General features: G+C 43.8%; 1 protein-coding gene across 2 annotated transcripts in view; it reads left to right on the top strand.

The window, feature by feature from the left end:
- CNTNAP2 (contactin associated protein 2) overlaps window positions 1-25,345 on the top strand; it is a 2,019,732-nt gene that overhangs the window by 1,826,968 nt on the left and 167,419 nt on the right. For both annotated transcript variants that reach the window (XM_049714704.1, XM_049714703.1), the window contains exon 20: window positions 21,745-21,981. In XM_049714704.1, coding sequence (XP_049570661.1) covers window positions 21,745-21,981 — 237 coding nt within the window. The remainder of the gene's footprint in view (window positions 1-21,744; window positions 21,982-25,345) is intronic.

Below are 25,345 nucleotides of genomic sequence, written 5' to 3'. Positions count from 1 at the left end.
TGTTGCAGGTCCATTTGCTGCATAACAATTTGCTTCCAAAATTTAGTGGCTTAACATAGCAGACTGGCAATTCCCTGGCAGTCCAGTGGTTAGTACTCGGCGCTTCCACTGCTGCAGGGAGCACAGGTCGGATCCCTGGTCGGGGAACTAAGATCCCGCATGCTTCGAGATGCAGCCAAAAAAAAAAACAAAAAATAGCAGACATTTCATGATCTCAGATGGTTTCTGCAGCCTAGGAATTTGGAAGGGCTCTATGGGCAGTTCTGGCTTGGAGGCTCTAAGGGGATTACAGTCAGATGGCAGCTGGACCTGGAGGAGTGGGGAGCCGGCCAGGCTTCTCTCCCTCCTCAGGTCGACTCAGGGCTCCTCCACGTGGCCACCCAACTGCGCTAGTGTGGCTTCTTCCACCAAGGTGGACTTGGGGCAGGCAGCTGCATTCCTGGCTAAGCATGGCTCCAGTGTGATTGGTCCAGTTCCCCAGGCCACAGTCACATTGCCTTTTGTAACCTAGCCTCCAAGGCAATGCACCGTAATTTCTGCCACATCCAATTGGTTCAAGCAGGTCCCAAGGCTGCCCAGGTTCCAGGGGTGGAGAATGAGAGCTGTTGTGGCAGCCATCTTTGGAAAACAGATCAGAGAGAGAAGAGAAGATACTGCATCCATGAAGAAGGGAGGGAAGTATGCCCTCTCCCCATGCAATTCAGAGATTAGAAATAAACAATTTTGAAAATTAAAATCTGATAGCAGAAATTTAAAATTAAAAGACTTCAAAGGTAAAAATCTAGTAAATCATGCAGAAAAAAAAAAGGAGAAAAAAAGAGAGAGAAACAAAAGATAAGAAAGAGGACGAAACCAATAAGTTCAAATACAGGTAGTAAAAGATCTAGAAAAAGAGAACATAGAAGAAGGGATGGAGAGAATTGTCAAATAAATGGATCAAAGACAATTTCCCTGAACTGAAGGGCATGAGTTTAAAGATTGAAAGGGCTCAACATAAAACAAAGAAGGGGGGAAAACCATATGAATTAATAACATTATAAAATGTCAGATTATTAGATATAAATAGGAAACTCTATAAGTTTCCAGGATGATGGTAAAAGAAGATTCGAGGACAGCAGCTGTGCACAAGGCCAAGAGAGCAACCAGCTCAACTTGAAAAAGGAAGATGGATAGTCCGGGGCGACATTTCCAAGGAAAATACAGAACAGTTTTCTCTGTTTACAGAAATGAGAGTTACACTTCCAGTTGAGAAATGGAGGATTAATTAGTGATAGGTACGCAGAAAACAGGCAAAAGAAGAAATAAAAGATTACCCTAGGATATAGATGCAAGTGCTGTAAAATATATATGATCAAGAATAACAATATAAGCTTGTTACTTAGAAATAGGGAGTTAATGTCGGGGGGAAAAAAAAGATTCCTTCTAAGGAATGGGATTTGGGGTAGGGGCTGTAGAGTGAAGGGCTTCTGTTATGTGTTTTAAGCCTTGTAGAAGTAAACTGAGTTCTTAGACTATGTATGTCATAACATCCTTCAAAATGATAAACTTAAATACCACATTAAAATGATCGCTGAAAAGTGAAGATAAAAAAATAGTGGAATAAAGACACTTCTATTCCTCTCCCTCAAAGCCACTGATATCAAAAAGAATGAAATAAAAGACAAAAAGAAAAATCTGTCTTCATTGAAACATGGACATAGCCATTACTGCAGACCACAAATTAGGAAGCATGAATGCCAAATACTGTGAAATTTGGATCAGAACCAGAGAGGAGGCAGTGAAATCATGTTTTCTTAACTTTGTTTTACCCAAAGTTTAGCAATTCCTTTAGTTCCATTTCAGTTTCTGTTCACTCTTACTTTTTTGTGAAATATGACTTTATTTTTTCCTGTCAAAGCAGCATAGGAGATTGTAAGTTATTTGCATCTTTGGGTGCTAAGGTTTTTATAATGAGCACATGTCTGTTTTTAAAAAACAATCTAATTGCTCTTTTTTAAAATTGAAGACTTTTTTTTTTCTTTTAATGAAAACACTTTTCGAGTAAGAGCTATTTTTTAAAATCGGAATTGCACAGTGATGGAATGACTCCAAAGCTGTGATATCCATTAAATAATCCAGGTCAGAATTTAATATATCCTGTAATTGAGACCCTCATAACATTGTTCCAGGCATCTGAAGATCACTTTTATTTCTCCATTTTCTTGGTGAAACTCCTTTCTGAGAAATCACTAATATTTCCAGAATACTCAAATCACAACAAAGACCATGGGGAGAAAAATGGTGCTGCTCGGGCATTCAGAGCACACAATCTTACAAATGCATCATACTGAGCGAGCTGCGGGGGTAGCAGGAGTTTAGAAATGCCTACCCAAAAATATCTGCATCAACATTTGACCTGTCAAAGCCCATCAGTTTTGTCTTGATCATTATACCAGGTCACTAACAACTTTGCAAGCACTAATTGAAAGCAACAACATAAACAGCATTTTAAAAGAGCTCCTAGGAGAACCTTCCATTTGCACATACAGAAAAGATGAATATTCCCCAGAGCTGACCAATTTCAGAATCAACTGACTACTCATCCCAAGGAGCAGTCATAAATGAAATTCTCTAAAATTGTTTTTGAATGTCAAGACCCAGCAAGAGAAACTATATTTTGAAAGTACAGTTCAAATGTCTCACGTCTTCCTCCCAAACGAAATAAATCAACTATTAATTAGGCTTTTTTCTAGTTCATGATGTGGCTAGGCATGGAAGAGTTCACAGCAGCAGGACTGGGATGAACTGGGGGCGGGCAGGTGGAGGGGGGTGTGTCTGGGTATAGAAACTCACCCCCTCCCTGGAATGGGGTTAGGAGTGGGACAGGAGTTCGTAGAGATGCTGCAGCAGGCGATAGAGGGAGGGGCTTGGGAATGGTGACTGGCTCCTTGCAGGTGAGTCTAGCAATGATGATGTGAGCATTTCACATGTACTACTTAACTCACTTGCACAAGAATCCGATGAGGGAGGTAGTTTTACTAGAGCCATTTGAGGAACATGAAAACCTGCTCATGGAGAAATTAAGTAGCTTGCCCCAGGTTATCTGTCTAAGTGGCAGAGCAAGGATTTGGACGTCAACAATCCAGCCCTAACTCCTGTCTCCTTAACCACTGAGCCTTGATTCTCCTCAGGAGGTAATGAGCTTCTCTTTAGGGCAGAGGACAGAGGACAGCCTCTGGAGCTGTGAGAGCAAGCAGTACTCAGATAGACACATCGAGGTCCTTCCAGGAACGTCTACGGGCTTGCACCAGGATCCAGACATGGGGGAGGGACCCAGGGAACAGCCCTTGTGAGCTGGGGCTCTCTCTTCTAGACAGAGTGCCCCTAACTCCTTGACTGCACATTCCTAAGGAAAAAAAAATGTTAAGCTGACTTATATACCTTCACTTATGTATTCATTTATATACTTTGTCCACGTGCTGCTGGTTTAACGTACATCATCAAATATGACTTTATTCATAGGGAAAATTATTCTTTGACACTGAAAACTGACCATAAATTCACTTCAAATAACATTCACTTGCATTAGCACTAAAAATGTGTGTCCCTGACCAAAAATACATTTTTTAATAACTTGGGGCTAGTTTTTATTTTGACATCAGAATTTCTTGATCTAGACCCCAGTTTTCCTAGATTTATTCCCTAATTGTTTAAGATTATTTATCCACAAATGGATGATTACTTGAAAAAAATGTAATGCAAGACCTTTGATGTATTGCATAGTTCTGAAACTATATATTAAAATAAAAACAAAATAAAAAGCCTGCAGCAATACCAAGAGAGAAAAAAAAAAGGTCACCCAACAGGAAAAATTCTAAAACAATTCTTTTAAGATCCCGGAAACAAAGCCAAAATGTCCATTGTTTTTAACATTTTTCACAGCAAAACAATAGCCAGTGTACAAAACAAAGCTTTGGCGCTCAAACAGAACATGTCTCATTCGGGGCAAAGATTTCTTTTTCTGATCATAGCATACGAAAAGAAAAATCAAATTAAAAGCAAGCATTTCAGCAATCCTGACACGCATGAGCCCTCTGACAGCTCCCCGTACTCCATCAGCTGAGGATCTTCAAGCAGCCGCCTCCTGAAACTAAGTCTGATGGAAAGAAGCGGAGCTTAGCGAAGCCGCTTAAACATCCCACCTGCAAAGTTCATTTAAAACTAGGATCCCTATCAGTCATGTCCCAAAGTTTCCCCTCCATCCTGCACAGCAGAGATTAGTTCTTCCAGTTCCATTTGTGTGGTCATCACTAGAGTTTTCCCTGAAGCTCTGGAGAAGCTAAAAGGTTATTTCCAGCTGGAGCCACTAGACTGTGACCGCCATGTCCTTTGGCTGCACAAATCTCGACCTGACAGAGGCTGTCAGATGAGACTCCTGACTCCCGCATTAAGGGATCCCCAGGTTGGCTGATAAGATTGATAATGCTTGGGTTGGAAGGGGTGTGACCCAAACCTGTGGTAGCCAGGGCTGTTGTCTGCTCCTCAGAGCCAGCACCCCTGGGGGGGCAGGTTACTGCCTTGGTTCGGTGTCTTTGGAAGCCTCAGGTCAGGGATAGGAAGCTGACTGCCTTTTGTATTCAAGGTGATAGGTTTGGCAATGGGAAATTATCCAAGAAGTAAGAAAATCCATGCAAGTTTCATAAAGGTTTTTAAATCATCAGATATCTAGTGCCGATTTTTAGTTAACCTTATATGCTCTAAAGCAACGCCTCCAGTGCTTCACGGAGCTGCTTCTTAATGGTTGAGGTAAGACAGTGTCTGCTGCAGCCCCTTTAAAACATCCCCAGATAAAATACTGCATCCCTGCTCTTCAGATGTGATTGTTGTGACTGGAAATATCCTCCCCAAGTGGTAGCAGACCATAATAGTTTGGGGTTTTTTTAACATCTTTATTGGAGTATAATTGCTTTACAATGGTGTGTTAGTTTCTGCTTTACAACAAAATGCATCAGTTATATATATACATATGTTCCCATATCTCTTCCGTCTTGCGTCTCCCTTTGGTTCTTACTTCTGGCTGCTCCCTGGGCCCACATCTATAGTAACGTGCAGTGGTCATCTTTTCAGATACGTCCTTGTTAGGCACCTGAACCCTCATGAGAACATTCCAACCCTACCCTTGTCTTAGCGGGTGATTAAAGCTCCAGAGCGTATTTGCATTCCGGGTGCTAGTTACAAAGTGTGACTTGAATTCTCTGCTGCTCAGAGCTTAGCAGAAGCTCATTTAAGAAAAAGCACTTCGGGCTTCCCTGGTGGCGCAGTGGTTGAGAGTCCGCCTGCCGATGCAGGGGACGCGGGTTCGTGCCCCGGTCCGGGAAGATCCCACGTGCCGCGGAGTGTCTGGGCCCGTGAGCCATGGCCGCTGAGCCTGCGCGTCCGGAGCCTGTGCTCCGCAACGGAAGAGGCCACAGCAGTGAGAGGCCCGCGTACCGCAAAAAAAAAAAAAAAAAAAAGGAGAAAGCACTTCTAGGAGGACAGCCTGACTGCTGTGTGATCCACACGCTGCCCCGGAGGAGTGTTTCTCCCCCAGGCAGGCATAACTTCTTGAAAATATTGATGCCTGGGCCCCATCTCTTGGTCTGAGATAGGTGCTCAGGGCACACAGGAGGCTGCTGGGTATGGAGGGATATGAGCAGTAATGGAAAGAGTAGAAGGAAATGAAGTGAAGAAACTAATGCAGCTGGAAATGGGGAGAGAAGCCCAGATTTTGTACAGTGTAGTTGGTCCTGGCAGGGGAGTAGCTTCTGCTCAGAAGGAGATGGGCATCCCTTCCAGGGTTTTGAGGAAAGGAGTGATGTCATATGACATATGTTATGAAATGATCACTCTGGCTAAATTATCTCTTCTTTCCATTGCATCACTTAAAGTCAGAAAAACTCAAAAGAAGAACCAATTTTACAAGCAACGGTTCAAGTGTTTAAAGGGAAGAAATGACTAGGATCCTAAATGCCAGAATCTTCCACGTAGCAGCTCCCCAGATTCCTGGGGAGATATGTAGAGGGCATATTTCCAGCAAGTTCTTGTTGTTTTTCACTCTAAGAGTGTTGAACTGGAAATGTGAGCTTTCAAGTTGCTCTTTGCTCAGGCATGTCCAAAGGTTATTCCCAGAAATTTTAACTTAATGGTTTGAGATAGAACGTAGGCATCTGTGTGCTTTAAAAGCTTCCAGAATGATTCTAATGCACATACAGAAACCACCTCTCCAGAGGCTGGAGAGAACAGCTGACACTGGCAAATGCTTTGATTTTTCCCTTCTCGTCCCCAAGAGCTGTACGGTCCAGTGTGGTCGCCACTAGCTACGTGTGGCTATCGAGCATTTTAAACGGTGGTAGTCGAAATTGAGACGTACCATAAGCTCAAAAAAACACCTAGATTTTGAAGACTTAGGATGAAAGAATATGTGTAAAATGGTCTCGTTAATTATTTCTATATAGATTATATTTTGAAATGATAGTATTTTAGGTATAATAAATTAAATGCAGTATGTCATTATCAGTAACTCACTATTTGTTTAATGTGGCTACAGGAGATTTAAAACTCCAGGCGTGGCTCACACTACATTTCTAGTGGACAGCACTGGTGTGTGGAACATTTCTGAGACTCCTCTTAGACAGGAAACATAGCCCTCTGTCTGCAAAACCTTCACATACACTTATCATGCTACCACCCTCCAGAGTAATTTTTTTAAGAAAAATGCTAGGTTGCTTTTTCACATCTTTCTTCCAGGTTGGGTACAAGTAGAAAGCCTTGAAAGACAACACAACGTAGTAGTTAATACTAAGAACTTGCTAGATGTGTAACCGTTAGCAAGTTATTCACCTTCTCTGAGGTCCATCCCCTCATCAGTTAAATCTGAATGATAACCTGTATCTCAAGGTATGGTAAAGCTAAATAACAGAGTTTCTAACTCCCCATAAGTGGTAGATCCTGTCATTGGCTCTGAGCTTTAGAGAAAGTGGGGAAGCACCTTGGATTCAGGTGATGTGATTTGGTGTCAGCAGTAATACCCCAATTCCCAGCATCAGTGGAGGTGCAGAAATCCATCATCTCCCTAACTGCTTCTCAGTTTGATTTATGTTATGCTTCTGTCATTTGATTGGAAATAAACTCTCAGAATGTCAGATTACATGCAACTATAAGTATAAAATAATCAAAAAGCAAAATGTCTTTTGGAAAGAGTATTCTCGATGATCAGGACTGTGGTCGTCATGTGCCGTCACTAGCTGTCGTCACTAAAAAAGAAAGCCGTCACTAAAAAAGAAAGCCGTGTGGGTCTTGGCCAAGAAGGCAAGAATGTGTCCACAAGTCCTAAAACATCTAGTGGTCCAGTTAAACTTCTGATTTGCGAGGGTTCGCTTTACCCTGCTGTTTATGTTTGACCTTAAGTCCTTCCACCTTTTGAGCTCATAACCATTAACTAATGCTCACCAGCCTCGAATCTTAAACTGAATTTTTACACCCTTGTGTCCCATTCCTTCCAGTTGCCAAGTGCTAAAACTTTTTTTTGCCTTTATGACTGAATACATTACACCAGTTTGTCTTCAGAAGTTTCCTTTTTTTCATAGACATGGGAAAACTCACATAGTTGGTTTCCCTCATTCTCAGGAGACAAGCCAGTTAAGAGAAAGCCGGTTTTGTATGCAACTAGGCTTCCTACCCTCCTCCTCCAGTGGGTCAGCTCCTATTAGAATGAAATCAGGGATGGGCAGCAACATGCATTTTAAATCGCCATCCATGGCCACCATTATTTCTAAACCCAAAGACACCATTAGAACCAGAATATAGTTGCAGACATTTCTTTACAGTTGGGTCTATTGAAAAATGTGAAATTAGAAACAATTATTTTAAACCTTCCCCAACCTATGGAACAAAAAAAATGGCAATAGGCAGGGAAGGATCCTAGTTAAAAAAAATTGATGCATGTGGTTGTTGAGCGACATTTCTGGAGGAGAATGTTACCAGCAGAAAAGGCCAACTTGTTAATTGGGAATAAGACAGTCTCACTTCCCGAGCCAGGGTCCTCTGCGTTAGACATGAGATCAAAGTCTTAAAACACCAGAAACCTGTGCCTTCAGACTGTGTTTCTTGGAACGATTGGCCTGGGTGCCGAAAAGAGCACAGAGCCTTTTGGAGAATCCTTAACTCTGAGCATTCACAGCATTTCACATGCAGTGCAGTCCATCCCGGCCTTGGTCTCGCTCCTGCTTCCAGGAGCTGCTTTTGCAGTTCCCTTTGTGTCAAAGGTCAGGGCAGTGAGCAAACCACCGGGCACATTTGGGTGGGGCATGTCACTAAGCACCCACAATGCTTCCCGGAAACCATTCCCAGTGTTCTGGAAAGTGTGTGTGTGTGTACACTCATACATAATTTCTGGGTAAAATATACACACACATAGTTACATACATACTTTCTGAAAACACACACACACACACACACACACACTCATTTCCTGGAAACCATTTTAAGGTTGATTTTCTATAAATGTAGAGAGAAGTATAGATCCATATAGAAAACCTTTTGCAAGTATTTTTAGTTTATTTCATATAAGAATAAACTTATTTCACACAGCCATGAATAAATTTATTCTTTTTCCACAGATGTGGTGCAAAAAGAGGGGCATGCTTGAAGAATAGAGGGAAAATATTAAAGTAAAATTTTAGTTGTCAGTTTTCTAATTGAAGCCATCTCCTCACTTGAAAGTATTGTTCTCATTGAAGTAGAAGGAAAAGAGGAACTGGCAAATGGCCCAAAATGTGAATTTCCCCACGCAAGTTACAAGCATATACAAGATTTCAGGAGGGCTCTTGCTGTGATGGGGGCATGTGGGATCTTCCCAGACCGGGGCCCGAACCTACGTCCCCTGCATCAGCAGGCAGACTCTCAACCACTGCGCCACCAGGGAAGCCCTCCTTTCTCCTCTTCTTATTTCTACTTCTTTCTCTTTTTTTTTTTTCCTTCTTCCACCAAAAGGCAGACAAAATATACAACTATTATATACAACTATTTAATGACAACCTCATTTTCTGGAACTCTGGATAATTCATAATCCTGAACTTATCTTTTAAAAACAATGTACTGATTGCCAATTATTTCTTGGCTTCTTTGAGGTGAATCTTTGTTTTTTATCCCATATTTTATCTTCTACCCTCAAAAATTATAGGTGGTGATAGAAATACATTGCCAACATGTCTAAGATTTTCTTTGCAGGGAGATGGTAGGGGTTATACTCTGAAAAAAATCTGAATGTGGCCAAACTGGTCCATGAAACCATTAATCCATTCATTAATTAGACAAGTGTATATTAAATACGTAATACATGCCAGGTGTTGTGTTGGACTCTGGAGATATAAAATCAACTAAAATGTGGTGTTTGCCCTCAAGGAACCTTTGGTCATCAGTATACATATTTGTCAATTACCAGTTGTAGTTTAGTGTGAGAAAGCCTTTGCAATTACTGCATTTTGAATCTGTTTCACAGGAGAATGAATGTTTAAGTCCAGTTGTCACAGAAACAATTGGTAAGCCGTGCAAAACAAAGCCAGGGAGGTCATTTGCAAACCAGAAAGGCAGACTCAGCGTAAAGACAGCCCCTGGCCTGGGGAGGAGCCCAGTGGCCTTTGGCCTGCCCACTTCTGGATTCTGTGTGGCATCATTAACAGTTCTCAATAAACATCTTTTTTTTTTCAAAAGGCATAGTGTGGCCTACCTACTCAACATCCACCAATACCGTGAGGTCTCAGATAACTCTACTGGGATATAACCTAGCTCTTGAGTTGCATGAAGTGGATTGCCACTAGCTTCTAATACTTCATACATTCATGCCTCATTCAAGACAGCAACCCTAGATGAGTTTCTTTAAATCACTCTGTTTATGTAACCATCAGCATTGTCCACGGGAGGCCACTTCCCATCTGTTGAGTGAGACTCCAGCTGTGACAGTTGACCCACATTAAAGCTGCCCGTACAGTGTGGCATGTTCTCTAAGGATGGCAGATAGTTTGAGGATGGTTTCTGTTGGTTGAAGGACAGTTCAGGGCTGGGTAGAACATTTCAACAAATCTCAAGGCTTATTAGCATACCAAATAAAGTAGCCACACAGACAAAATGGCGAGATAAGGAGGAATAATAAGCAGTCATTCCTTTTACCTTCAAGAAAGGTAACTTGTTTCAAAAGATGGTCAAGAAAAATAACTTGTTTCAAAAGATATACCCTGCTTTAATTATAAAAAGAATCATCAAATGGGAATGGCTTTGGATTTCAAGAAATATGTATGTGAATGTCTCAAATCTTACAGTCAACCACGACCTTCGGGTGTGGATTTTTAAAATCAAAATAGAAATCATTTTAATATTAACAAAAGATTATCATAAGTATTAGGACATTTGTGGATTTTCTGGTTCTTTTCTATTAGGGTCTTAGCTGGTAAAGAAAACAGAATTTTATCAACTTAAAGAGTCAATTGTATTTTTATGTTTGGGAGTAATAAACAATCAATGGTTACCTGATTGTTTCCTTTTAAAATTCCCAAACAAGGGACTTCCCTGGTGGTCCAGTGGTTAAGACTTCGCCTTCCAGTGCAGGGGGTGCAGGTTCGATCCCTGGTTGGGGAGCTAAGATCCCACATGCCTCGCTGCCAAAAAACTAAAATATAAAACAGAAGTAACATTGTAACAAATTCAATAAAGACTTAAATAAATAAAATTCCTAAACAGGAAGCTGGTAAACAAATCACTTTGTGGACGATGTTGGGCAGATTACTGCCCAATATCTGTTACCTTATCTGTAAAATTAGGATGATAGCATCTATCTCAAAAATGCTGTTAAATTAAATTAAATAATACATAAAAATTGCCCTTTGTGTCTGACACATAGCAGGAGTTCAGTGGAAGCTCATTTCCTTATGGCGTGTAAATGTGTATCTGGCTCCAATTCAAAAGTGTACTCACTGAATCAACAAACTTTCAATGAGTGCCTCCTTTCACTAGATTTCGCGGCTACAGCAGTGAATTATAAACAGTGCTCCTCTTCAAGGACCCTGTGGTTAAGAATTCTATTTGGCTCTTCAGATCAGCTGAGCAGGCACGAAAACATGGGATGTGTAGTGTCACGTACAGAGCAAAGAAGAAGCAACTTGCTACTTAGCAACAGAATGAATAGAATCAATAGAATGGTCCTTGTATCTGGCACAGGCACAAATTATGCAAGTAAATAAATTTACAAAGAAATAATTCCTAAAAGCCGTAGCTCCATAGCAAACGATGAAGTTAGCGGAGCAGAGGTAAAGTGAGGCAGAGACATTTGATTGCGGACAACTTTGCCTGTTAAGGCTATTTAGCCAATTAACCAATCTGTCAAAATATGCTCCCACTTGCTAAGTCAATAGAAGGGAGAAAAAACAGTAGAAATTAAGAACATCTGTTAAGCTGTAAGTCATTTAATTCTTTTGGATACATTATTCTGAATGCCTCTCATAACACTTTCATTAATAAACTTCTCTTTTAATTAATGATTATGTCTAAGTTGATGGAAGAGCATTTCTCTCAAGAAGGCCACTTTACAAAGGGAATGAGACTGAAGAAATTGTCAGCTAAGGAAGGTCAGTGCAGATCAACTAGTTAAAGAATATACTGTTGCTATAAAAAAAATTCAGATTCTATTCAACTCAATTCAAAAAATATTTATTGTGTATTTGCTGGATGCCAGGGGCTGGCTGAGGTTACCAGGCAAAGTTCTTACCCTAAAACGCTCACACCCTAGTAAGGATCCAGATGTGTAACTCAGGCATTCAGCTCCCAGCTTCCTCGCCCCTTCCGTGCCTTCCCTTTCCCTCCCCTCTCCTCCTTCCCAGGATGAAAGAGGTGAGGTGGGCCCCCTACGTTGCCTGGTTATTTGCAAAAATCTTTCTACATGGAAATATATATATATACGCATACATGTATATATAGCCTCAAGATGGTTTTCTAAAACTATCTGCGTGTATATAAGTATCTGTGTCTGTATATACATTTTTCCCAGAAATGGGACAATATTGTGTTACTGTTGGTTTCTTAGCTTGCTCTCATATGGTTTCAGGAATTAGTCTTGTGTGTGTGTGTGTGTGTGTCTGCACATACATACATAGTATGTGTGTGTGTGTGTTCATCACACAGAAATGTGGCGAAGTGTTAAAAGTTACAGAGTCTGGATATATAGGATACGGAGCTTCTTTGCACTAATTTTGCAACTTTTTAGTACATTTGAAATTATTTCAAAGTATAGGGTTCTTCTAAAAGTTTTGAAAACAAGTGATTCAAGACCCTTTGCAGCCTCCCTTCTGCCTTCTTTCCTACCGGCACCTTCTGCCAGCTGTCACCCCACACTTGACACTGAATTAGACCCAACACCTAGAGCAATAGAGCTGGAGGGGTCCATCCATTAAATGCATTACATTGGAGTCATCCCAGGAAATGTTGAAATATACCTGAAATATACCAACAGGCAGGCCTTTCCCCAGACCAATTAAGTCAGAATCTCTGAGAGTTTGCCTCAGACATATTTTTCTAAAGTACAGCGAGGCTGCAACGTTCTGACAGAAGTTCCTGAACCCCAAAACGTTCCGCTCCTTTGTGCTTTGTTCACGCTTTCATCCTCCCTAGGAGAACCCTTGCCACCTTGCGAGTCTCGAGTCTTGCAGGTACGTGGTTGTTTGTCGGTACCCAACTCAGGGTCCTCTTCCTAGCCTATCATCCAGACCTTCCCTCACCCACCCCTGAGACAGCCCCTCTCTCCCCTGCTGTTGCTGCCCACACACACTCTGTGATTCTAAATCTCAAGCTCTGCTCTCCTGATGGCCTCCCAACCAACTGCGGACTCCCTCCCGGAAAGTCTCGTGTGTTTGCTCTTGTTATCAGCATGGGCCTAGCCTAGAGTAAGAGTCCAAGAAATGTTTACCAGTTCAATGCGAACAAGGTTACATGCGTTGGACTGAAGTTATAACATAGAGCTGGGAGGGCACTTAGAAGAGCTCTGTACACTGCATGGGGCTCTTAGCAAGGAGCTGGCGCTTACCCTGACCGGAATAGTGAGTAAGGAATAGAATGGAAGGGATGAGAAGGAAGTGGAGGTGTGAAAGCCAGTAACCCAATCAGGCAAGACCACAAGCAGAGCACAGGAGACGCAGCTAGGAAGCAGCAGGTCCAGAGAGTGAGGGTAAGGAAGGTCATTCTGGGGCCTGAGTCATCATCCAACACAGAGCCTAACGACCCTGAGCACCTCAGTGGATCATTTTGAGTGAGTAAGGAGTGAACTAATTTTTATTATTTTTTCCTCAAATTTGGGGGGTTGGGGTCATGAAATTTTATTTAAACTATTAACCCTTTCCCCAGAAAAGTGCATACACACTTAACTTACTTTCACCTGAAGTTTCAGAAGATTTACAGATTTTCTGAAATGTCTCTAGTGACTCCCCCTCCAAATGATACCCCAAATGTTAAGAAAAGGGATGAAATTTAAGTTTAGGAGTGAAATGCTCTCCGCTCCCTCCAATCCTTTCACCAAACTGCAGCCAGAATGATCTTTTAAAATGGCAAATCAGATTATATCACCTCTACTTAAACCCCTTCAGGGCTGCCCATTACTTTCTATACAAAAAAAAATCCTCAACATGCCACTCCCTTTCTCACCAGCCTCTTCCTGCCACTTGCCCCCGAATTTTAGCCATCCTGACTTTGATTGCATTGGTCCTTAATATTCCCTCCTTCCTCAGGGCCTTTGCACATGCTCTTTTCTCTTCCTAGAATGCTTTCCCTACCCCCAAATCCCAGTTAAATCTCATTCTCCCTCAGTAATTAACTTAAATGTCGTTTACTCCCTGTTAAATATCTAATAGCTTCATGGCTTAAATTTATCATATTCTTTCAAATATAATAAATATTTGAAAGAAAATATGGGAGAGCCTGGGTGCTAGCCAGATCGATATGGGTTCAGTATTTAAGACGAGAATGATTTAAAGTCCACAGCAATTCAATGACTTGCCTGACCAGGGTCATAGAGCTACTTGGTGGCAACATCAGGACTAAAACCCACACCTCTTGATTCCTGCCCTCCGCTTGTACCACATTAATCCCTTATAGATGTCTCAGCTGAAGTTTGCTGCAGTGGCATCCTCATCTCCCTTGCTCTCCCCAAAACATTCTAACCTGTTAACTGCCATATATGCCAGTAATGCTTAGTAACAGTTTCAGGAGCATGACCCTGGAAATTCTGGATGCAGACTGTCTTCCTGTTTAAGACTCTAGTAAATGTGTTCAGTGCTGTTGGCTCTTAAACTCCAAGTGAGAAGGTCCCCTGGCTCCTCCATAGTCAACTCATAGAACATATAGTTTATTGATGTGTTTCCAGTAATAAACTTTACACCTGTGTCTCATGGGTAGCACATACCATTCAGGCTAAATGTATGAGATTTTTCTTTGGTATTTTTCTCCTTTGTATGGATTCAGACACTTGAAATTTATTACACACAAACTGACCTGGCAGTGCCCTGACCTTTAGAAAGAATGGTGGGAAATGGCTGCAATAGACATGTATTCACCTGTGGAAACAGAACAAGTAGAGATGAGCATTAACCCGTCTGCGTCCAATGTTGTTGGCCCAAAATGATTATAGTAAATTAAAGAAAACAGCAAACAATCAGAATTTTAAAAGTCAGGAGGGAAATTCAGAGTGGTACACTTGGAGAGAAAAAGCAGATTTTGCCGATACAAGGCCAGGAGAGAAACTGGTGGTATTTCAGGATAGCGGGGCCTTGGGAGTAGAATAGGAAATAAGTTTAAACATAACTGAGCCTTGCAGATTGCCCTGGAAGGAACCGGGCCTGATTCAAAATCGGGAAACATGCAGAAGGGTGACGTCCAAGGTCTCTAGGAGCCAGAGCTCCATAAAATTCACTTAACTTTTTTTACTCGATGATAATTAAAAAACAGTTAATGAGAGTGATCATTCTGATCACTGGAATTCAGCCATGAAAGAGTTTAATGACCTGAGGCTGGGGCTGCCGTGTCTGTTCTGCAGAAATTTCTCCTAAATTTTACAGAGGCTGAACAGAGCTTTCAGGATCCAGGGTAACTGGGACAAAGTAGAAGAGAGCTTTGGAAGGCAGGAAGGAGGAAGCAAATATTAAAGTTTGGTTACAGCAGGAGCTAAAAAGAAGGAAGCCTGCTGTTATGGGCTGAATGTTTGCATTCCCTCCCTAACCAAATTCATATGTTGAAGCCCTAAGCCCCAGTGCTGTGGTTTTGGAGGTGGAGCCTTTGGTGGTACAGTCAGCATTCATGCCTGTAGTTTCCACAGTCATAGATTCAACCAAACATGGATCAAAAATATTAGAAAAAAAAAAAAAACTCCAGAAATTTCCAAAAAGCAAAACTTGAATTTGCCATGCACCAGCAACTATTTACATAATGTTTATATTATACTAGGCATTATAAGTAATCTAGAGATGATTTAAAGTTTTCAGGAATATGTATGTAGGTTATATACAAATACAATGCCATTTTATATAAGGGACTTGAGCATCCAAGGATTTTGGTATCCGAGGGGGGTCCTGGAAGCAATCCCCCCATGGATACCGAAGGATGACTATAACTGGGCTTAGATGAGGTCATGAGGGTGGGGCCCTTATAAGGGGATTAGTGCCCTCAGAAGTAGAGACCAGAGAGCTAGCTCTCTCTCTGCCATGTGCACACATGGCAAGAAAATGTGTCTGCAAGCCAGGAAGAGACCTCTCACCAGGAACTGAACCAGCCAGCGCCTCAATCTTGGATTTACAGCCTCCAGAGCTGTGAGGATAGATTTCTGTTGTTTACAACACCCAGTTATGGTAATATGTTATAACAGCCTGAGCAGCCTAACACACCTGCCAAGATGGGGGCTCAGTAAAGGTGGTTTGCTTGAATGACTGGGTCAGTGACAGTGGGTGAATGCAGTTCACACAGGCTGATAGACCAACTGTGAACATCTCTTCCCAACTCCATCATCTCTTAGTGATGCCACATTGGCAGCTTGAAATCAGCCAAGGTAGGAGTGTTTACACCATGGGACTAGGCGGAGACCACAAATCAGGGTTTCCCCCCAGGAGAGCTAGCTGTGTAACGTTTACCAGCACACTCCTGAATAAGTGAGATGAAAGCCTTGTGAGAACATGGTTCCCTGGGGTTCTCACATTCACAGTACACCTTAACGTTTGTTGTTGCTGTTGTTTCTGCTTTAATTACTAATACACAGTGGCACTCTTCAATTATCTTTTACTACCCATCCAGAGTGATTCAGCATTTGTAGACTCTCCTGGCAAACTAACCATCATTTAAAGCATTGTTTCTATGGGAAAATAGTTCCAAGTTGCACGTTACTGACTTTGAGATAAACTTTTGTGAAAGAACCCATCTGTGAGTTGGGGACTTTCAATTCTGGGTCCTCAGGGGGAAGTTAGAGAACAGAAAGAATCATGTCTATTTAAAAAATATAGGTTGCAAAACATATCCTAAGTGAAAAGACAAAAGGAATAGAATTATGGAACTTGGAGGAGAAAAAGATGAGCAATTTAATTACAGGGGTGGCTGCCAGCTGTTTGTTTTTCCACTATGAGCATCAGGGATTTGGTTAGACAAAGGGGAGAATACCTTTGTGGTATTTTTCTGGGATGTATGGTTTATGGATTTTATTTCAAACATTTCCAAACTTACTTTCCACAGTCAGGGGTAATTTACATATGATCCATTTTGAAGACCAAGAAATGGTGAAGACAAGATTACTTGTCTGCTTCAAGATGCCTGTGACCTTTATGATCCTAAGTCTGGCATAATGTATTTCAAAATTTTGAGACACATAACTCAACAAATCTCCTTCATAATATATCTTAGAATAACTAGACCCAAAATTTATCATTTTTTTATCCAAAAAAATTAATATCAAAAATTAAACTATCTCATATTAGTATTAAACCTTAAATCAAGCATTCGAAATCAACTTTTTGATCATTTAATGGGGGAAAAGATGTTATCTGGGGCTTGTGAAGTAAGCATTATCTTAATTATTCATCCAGAAGGGATGGGAATATTACTTTCCTAAATGAAATTGCAGTACTCTGATTTGGCATTTCCTTAAAAAGATCTGAAACAATGAAATAACAGCTGTAATTCTGCCACTTGGAACCTTAAATGGCTCACAGCACTCCCAGGCCCCGCTTTGACAGTTGGGTTACAATGTGGTTTCAGAGCAACGCTTTTAAGCGTAGTATATCCCTTCCTCCAATACTGGCATGAATCCTTAAAGCTTCTTAACGATGGATGACTCTGAAATACACCAAAAGTATTCTCTATGGCATATTTTTTATTTGTTTATCCAAAATCCCTAGCTTTCCAAATTTCCCTTTATGATCTGCCTTGGAAGGATTGTCGGCAGTTTATCTGAGAAAAGCGTTAAGTTCTCACCCAGACAGGACCGCCCAGCAGCCCCACCGAGCGCACTATCCTGCCTCCGTTCCAGCTCCCAGCACCTCAGACTCTTGTGTCCCTAAGCATCGCCTCTTACACGTGCTGATTCTCAAGACCCTCTGAGTCGGACCCTCTGAGCTAAAATCTGGGGCTGGGCCTGAGCACCAGCATTTTAACAGACTCCCAGGCCTGTTGAGAAGTGCTGTCAGGGACTCAGTTCTGTCCTCTCTCTGGGAGCAGAATACCTGGGAAGAGCCTGGCCCAAGGGAGCTTAGGATCTCACCGGCGTTGGGCTGCATCTGTGGCTCAGGTGCCTGTGGTCTCCTTGGCTTTACCTGCTTCCTCAGCCTCTGCTGCTCAGAACTCCCACCCCTCCCAGGCCCAGGTGCTGCGCTCCTCAGTCTTGAGTTTCAAGGGCCCGATACGTTTTTTCTCTCCCTGTGCATCCGCCCTGTCTGCTCGCCTCTGGCTTGTTCAAACCCTCCAGCCTTGATCTCTAGCCTTCCTCCCTCCCTCTCTCCAGGCCCCAGGTCTACCTCTTCTCTTCTGCTTGGCCCAAACCTGTTTAAAGATGCTGACCCCTGCATCCTCTGGTAGAACCTCTCTGCTGGCAAAACACACCCCTTGGTGTCTTTGCTCTGGGCGGCCTGCCTGCCTGCTGTCCCCGAATGCTCCCCGCCCCACCAGCTGCTAGACGCTGTCACATCAGCCAGTCCTAGTAATGTCCGTCTGTCCCACTAGGATCTGAACTACTGAGGGTAAGGATCACCTCTGTCTCCTTCACTGTTTTCCCAGCAGTAGTGGGAGCCTAGTGAGTCTTGTGTGAATAACTGATACTGTTAAAAAAAAAAAAAAAAAGGGAGCGTGTGAATTTCACCTGCGAGCACGATGCTCACATTGCAGACTCTCTGGCCCCTAAGTTTGTCTGAACGCTGCGCCCTCAGCTAGAAAGTGGCTTGTCTTCATCTTCACCTTGACATAGCGACCCGCCTCTGGCTCTTCGGGCCCCGACTTCAATGTCTTTTCACTTGGGAAGTCTTCCTGGAGCCCTGGAGACAGGTCTGGTACCCCTGTTGTTCCAAGTGCCCCTTATATAAACCTGATCCTGTACTGAGCACACTGCCTTCTGATGATGTCTGTTAGCCTAAATTCTCCTCTAGATCAAGAGCACCTTGAGAACAAGGATTGTAACCTCAGCACCCGGCATAGTGCCGGGCATGCAGCTGGTGATCAGTTCCAGTCTCTTTGCTGAGAGAGTGGAAAAGGCAGCTCAGGATCCTCTGGGCAGTAAGAGGGGGGTTCTTCTCACATAAGCTACCAAGTAAACCACCATAACTCTCACCACACGTGTTCAAAGTGTCAGTGTGTCTCCCCTACACCTGCCACTGGACGTGAAGCTGAATCTGGCCTCTGTACCCCTACACCGAATTAAATCTCAGAGACAGAGTTTTGGGTGAAGTAGAAAAGAATAGCTTTATTGCTTTGCCAGGCAAAGGGGGCCACAGCGGGCTAATGCCCTCAGAACTGTGTGTCCCAACCCAGGGGGGTTTGTGAGGAGTTTCACAGTCGAGGGGCGAGGTTGCTGTTAAGGATGAGGGTGCACGCAGGGTCCGCATTCCTTCAGTCCAGAGATCATCTGGTGTCAGGTGATGATGGGCAAGCTGTGACCTTCTCTGGAGTGAAGAGAGCATCATCAGGTAGTTACATCTTCCATTTGGTGGGGGCCTTGATTCTGCAGAAGAACGCAAAGATATTGTTACGTGTGTCCCCCGAGGGGGAACCAGGACCCTGCCCCAAGGCTGCACTATTGTTTCTTGACTGTTCCTCCCTGGTCTCTGCATCCCCTCCCTTCCCTGATCAGCAATTGTTTGCACCTGCACTTTGGAACCCAAGGAAGGGGACACAGAAAGGCTTTTGTGCCCAGGAGCCCCACAGGGTCCTGCTCAGTTTCAGACAGAAGACTCTTTAAGGGCGTTGACGCATTTGCTGCACCTTTACATCCTGGTGAGCCGTGCAGTGACTAGCGTGGATTAAGCGTCTGTTTAATCCTGTGTTTCCCGGCGAAGACACTCTAGGCATTTTGAGCAGGACAATTCTTATTGTGTGAGACAGTCCCACATGTCACAAGACACTCAGCAGGCTTCACCCCCACCCACCAAATGCCAATAGTACCCTCCATGTATGCGCACACACACACACTCACACACGCACGCGCACACACACACACACTTGCAAAAGCCCTTGGGTGGGGGTCCAGGAGGAGAACAGTACTGCCCACAGTTGAGAGCTTGTAGTTAGCTGACCTCTTCACCACAGCTCAGTGGGAAGCAGGACGTGGCAGCCTCTGCAGCAGTGCCGGGTGGAGTGTTGCACGTGTGTGATCATGTGAGGTGGGGGTCAGGGTGGCATCTGCGGCCCTCAGTAGAAAGTGGTAACCTGTCTTTGGAATATGACTAAGTAATCTTTTTTGGACGCTTGTCATACATTCCAGGCACCAGGCTGAGTATCATCCATGGGTTCTTGAACCCTCACGACAACCTGAGGCCCCAGGTTCCAGAGAGGGAAGCTGAAGCTTAGAGAGTTTCAAGCCACTGACCAAGTTAACAGGGTTGGTTAGCCACAGGTGTCGGACTGCAGACCCGGAATCACCACACTGTGCTGCTGACTCTCTCTGTGCTAGGCTTCTTTAACAAGAACAAACTTCAAAATTCCCAGAGGAAAGAATCCTCTTAAAATCGGTCCTCTCCTATTCATTATAATGTAGAGCGGATGTTTCACAAAATACACTCTGTGTAATGTTAGTTTAGTGGGATGTCAAGTCTTACGAGAGAAACGGGTTCCACGGGCAAAGAAGTTTGGGAAATGCTTTCAAGGGCACGTGCAGAAGGCAATGAAACAGTTAACTGTGAAGGCCAAGCAGACCTTGCTAGCCCCCCAGCCTTTCACAGGGAGTCAGGAGGTGCTTTTAGAACATGGAGCAAACAATGGAGAAACTGTAGCAGGAGCTTATCTGCCAGGCAATGATTAAAAACTAATTAGCATTGATTAGGCCACAGGAAAAAACTGTTGAAGGATGGGTGACCTTTCTTCTAATTTCTTAATAATAATAATAGGTACTATTTATTATGTGCTAATTAATTTAATTATCTTTTGTAATTCTCACTGTTATTACCTCTCTTTCACATATAAAATGCTGAGGCCTAGAGAAGCTGGCGAAGCGACTTCTAAGGCCGCATAACCAGTTAAAGGCAGCACCAAATTTGAGCCCAGTTCCCTCTACCTTCATGTCTTGTGATTTTTGAAGACTAGACCCAAAGTCTCCCAGGACTTCATCAGGGTTTCACCAAGGGCTTTCCTGGGTGAACATCCAAAGCAGCTCCGATCTCTCAGAAGATGCCCATGAGTTCCTTGAATTAGTGGTTCATGTGATACTGTTGCAGGAAGGGGGACCCCTTCCAGGACCCGAGAGTGGGCTCTTGTCTAACACTAGGAAATGAATTGTCCAAGGAGACACATGTACCGACAAAGCAAGAGACTTTATTGGGAAGGGGCACCTGGGCAGAGAGCCGCAGGGTCAGGGAACCCCAGAGAACTGCTCTGCCACATGGCTCGCGGCCTCAGGTTTTATGGTGATGGGGTTAGTATCCAGGTTGTCTCTGGCCAGTCATCTTGCTTGGCCCGTATTTGGTCTGACTCAGGGTCCTTCCTGATGGCGTGTGCATCGCTCAGCCAGGAGGGATTCCAGCGCGAAGGATTCTAAGAAGTTGGTCGTCTCCTCCCGGAGTTTTCCACAGCACCATGTTCCTTATCGGAACCTCCTGTGTGAGACAGCTCAGGGAAGCGGGTCTGGCCGAGGCGGGCGGTGTCGGTCAGCAGTTCCCTAACAATGCCACTGCCTTTATTCTCAGCATCTCTCTTCAACCAAAATTAGTTATTTGGTCTAAGTACTAAACGTGAAACTTTTTTCTGGTATGAGTTAACGTTTCTCAATTTAGCTACTACGTTTTAAGTTGACAGACCGCTATACTCTGTTACACTGCTTTTTTGGTTTTGGTAGCGTATCCGTGTTGATGAAACAACGTCCATCTGCATAGACGTTCCCTTCCTGGAGTCGGTCCACCCTCCAGGAACAGCCTTAGCGGCCACGACAAAGCTCACCGTCTACCCAGGTTAAATGGTTGGTGGTATTAGCCTCGGACTTCTCACCTTTCCATTTTCTCTTTCCTTTTCAAACAGATGTGGGTGCATTTTTTGAAGAGGGGATGTGGCTGCGGTATAACTTCCAGGCGCCCGGGTCCGGTGCTAAGGAATCGGGCAGCAGGTCGGAGAACTCCCTGGACCCGCAGAATGGGGCCCCGGACCTGGCCCGCGAGGAGATCTGCTTCAGCTTCAGCACCACCAAGGCACCCTGCATCCTCCTCTACGTCAGCTCTTTCACCACCGACTTCCTGGCAGTTCTCGTCAAACCCACCGGTAAGGACGAGGATACCTAGCCTTCTGCCCTTCAGTGTTGTAATATCGGAGACCATCTCCAAATATACACTAAGCCAGGAGCGTCAGTGCGACTGAAATAGGCATCCTATTTTAGAATATACAAATGGACTTACGATCTTTCAGAGCAATCGAAGCAGTTCTAAAGCATATAAACATGCCAAACACTGAGTCCATTTCCTCTCTGAAAACTTGAGTTCTATGACATTTGAAGTTTTAAGATCTCTTTTTTACAAATAAAAATATTTAGGTTTATCAAGGAGCAAATCTCTCTCATTTCCCAGTGAGTCTGTACAGGTTGGAGACATGGAGGCTACCTCTCTCATGGTCTTGCTCTTTAATGATTGAAGCTCTGCAGCCTTTTTTTTTTTTTTAAACATCTTTATTGGAGTGTAATTGCTTTACAATGGTGTGTTAGTTTCTGCTTTATAACAAAGTGAATCAGCTATACGTATACATATATCCCCATATCTCCTCCCTCTTGCATCTCCCTCCCACCCTCCCTATCCCACCCCTCTAGGTGGTCACAAAGCACGAGCTGATCTCCCTGTGCTGTACGGCTGCTTCCCACTAGCTATCTATTTTACGTTTGGTAGTGTACATATGTCCATGCCACTCTCTCACTTTGTCCCAGCTTACCCTTCCCCCTCCCCGTATCCTCAAGTCCATTCTCTAGTAGGTCCTGCAGCCTTTTCTGACAGCTATTTCAGTGTCATGGCATCTTAAAGATCAAGACTTTCTTCTGTGGGAACTAAAAATTATTATTATTAACCCAATTCAGCTTGAGTGTTAATAAAATAGTAAATTCTTAAACTTCTCTGGGCAATGCTCTGTCGGTTTAAAAGATAGGTGGGAAAAAAATGTTCCTTAGGATTTTTCCCTTTCAGAAATTATTTCTGAAGAAAGAAGCCGAAAATCAGACAGATTCAGCATGAAGATGTTCATCATAGTTTATACTGTTATTTATGAAAATAAGAATTGGAAAAGACCTAGGAGTTACATTTTAGGAAAACAGTTAGTAAAAGAGGGAATCACCATTTTATGGAATATCGTGTATCCATTAAGAACAATATTTATGAAGAGTAATTAATGACATGGAGAAAATTTTTATGTAATATTATATAAAACCAAGAAAAGGCATGGTACAGCCTTGACTGTACGATATCAGTTTAGCTCTGTAAAAACGATGGACAGAAAAACAGCAGTAATGTGGGCGCAGAGTATCGTTGTTTGTTTGCGCAGTTGACTTGTCTCTGCTGGGTAATACTCTTCCACACATGTCAGATGCTCTCAGTGATCCTGTCCCTGTTCTCACCAGAAAAAAACAGTTCAACCAGGAAGTAGAAAAGCGTACACCCCTGCTCTCTGGAAGTTCACCTGTTAAGTTTCTTTCTCCTGCATCAGATTAAATAGCTGTTTAATCCATCGATGTTCTCCACCCTCATGTCCCAACCTCGCCTCAGTGAGCAGTGGGTTCTCACCTCTAGCTCGTCAAGAATGTCAGGAACATGCCTCAGTAGATGCTGTATTGTCTGCTCCTCAAGCCACTGCCACGTTAAAATCTGGTCCCAATTCTATCCAGTAACTCACGCCCCCAAGCCTGCACCGGCCCCTGCGAGCACCCACGCGTGTGTCTGTGGGCCTTTGTCATGCGCAGGGGGTTTGACTAGTCGTTTCCATATTAATGGCTACCGTGTAAGGCTGCCCGAAGCTGTGCTAAGTGTTTCACATGCATTAGTTCCCAAGAGCACACACTCTATAAGGCAGAGTCCATTCTTACCCTCTTCCTGCAGGTGGTAGACTGGAGTGCAGAGAGATTGGGTGATTTGCACACTCAGCTGGTGGTGGCACAGCTGGGATTCCTGAACCCAGGTGTCTGATGCTGGACCCAGAGTTCTCCACTGCCCTGCTTAGAGACCTCTAGAACACTCGGTGCATTTGCAAAGCATGGACAGTCAGTTTCTCTCTAATTATTGCAAGGCCGTCCTCAATTGCTAATGAAAATTTGGCTTCTTCATACTCCAAATACTGCATTTTTTATGAATTGAGATTTAAAGCTAGAAAAATTTGAGGAACTCATTGAGGGAAAAGAAATCAATAAGGACTAAGCCAAAATGTCATTAAAATAAAATAAAAAGTTCTAACTAAATGCCCTGGCATCTCTTAAACTTAACATATCGGAAGCTGTATTGTCCTCACTGCTCCCAGAACCAGGCCCCTCTTCTTCTGACAGTGCTACCGCTTCTCAGACACCAGAACTCACAGCCTGGCCTCATTCATGAGCACTCCGTCCTTCCGCCTCTTGCGGGCCATCCAGCCTGACAAGTCCTGTGCATCCTGTTCTCACCGTGTTCTTCCAGAGTATCCCTTCCTTTGCTTCCCCACTGCTACTCTCCTGTCAAATGTCTTCTGATTCAGCGCTTTCTGACATTGCTGCTGGCGTGGCAAACATAGAATGTTATCTTTGAATGGCACCTGGGCAGATGCATGAGGTTGTGTTTGGGAGGCCCCCAGCCCAGGGACTCCAGCAGGCCTTACCTCCACAGACCTGCCAAGGCCTGAGGGTAGCCGGGCTCCTGGCACCCCGTGACCCCACCGTGGGGTACCAGTGCACCTCAGCACGTCCCTGGGATGCTCTGTCCCGACCGTCTCTCTGCTTCCAGTCATGCTAACCTTGCCCAGCCCGGCCAGAGTAGGTCTTCCTTCACACACAGTGTCCCTGTCATACAGCCAGGAGGGCCTCCTTCCCCAGGATCAGGAGGACAGATCCCGAGTCCCAGCAGCTTCCAATCAGGACCCACCAGCCTCTTGAGTGAGAGCTCGGAGTGCAGAACCAGAAAGCCTGGGTTTGAATTCTGCTTCTCCGTTTGCAGATTGTGGGATCTTGGGCAGCCGTGAGCCACTCCGAGCCTCTGTCTCATCATCTGTTACATAGTGTCTCCCTCAGAGCAGTGCTGTGAAAGTCAAATGAGTTAGTAAGCGTAACACACGACACACACACACACACACGCACGCACACACACACACGCATGCACACACACGCACGCACACACACACGCGCGCGCACACACACGCATGCACACACACGCACGCGCGCACACACACACGCACGCACGCACACACCCTCACACACACGCACACTGTATGTGTGTGTGTTAGCGGTTATTATTATCCAGAGCCCATGATTTAATCTACGTTTTGCCGCATATTGAGGCCACGCCTCTGTTCTCTCCCTTCTCCAGGAACTCTTCCCTCCTCACACACCCCAAGGACGTCTGCCCTGCTGCCTGCTGTGCTCCCTTATCTGGAAAAGCTCCATCTTCCTCTGTAGCTTAATACCTGCCTT

The sequence above is a fragment of the Orcinus orca genome, chromosome 9 (genome assembly GCF_937001465.1).
Source record: "Orcinus orca chromosome 9, mOrcOrc1.1, whole genome shotgun sequence".
In the NCBI taxonomy this organism is placed as follows: Eukaryota; Metazoa; Chordata; class Mammalia; order Artiodactyla; family Delphinidae; genus Orcinus; species Orcinus orca.
This window is presented reverse-complemented; position numbering and strand designations above follow the sequence as displayed.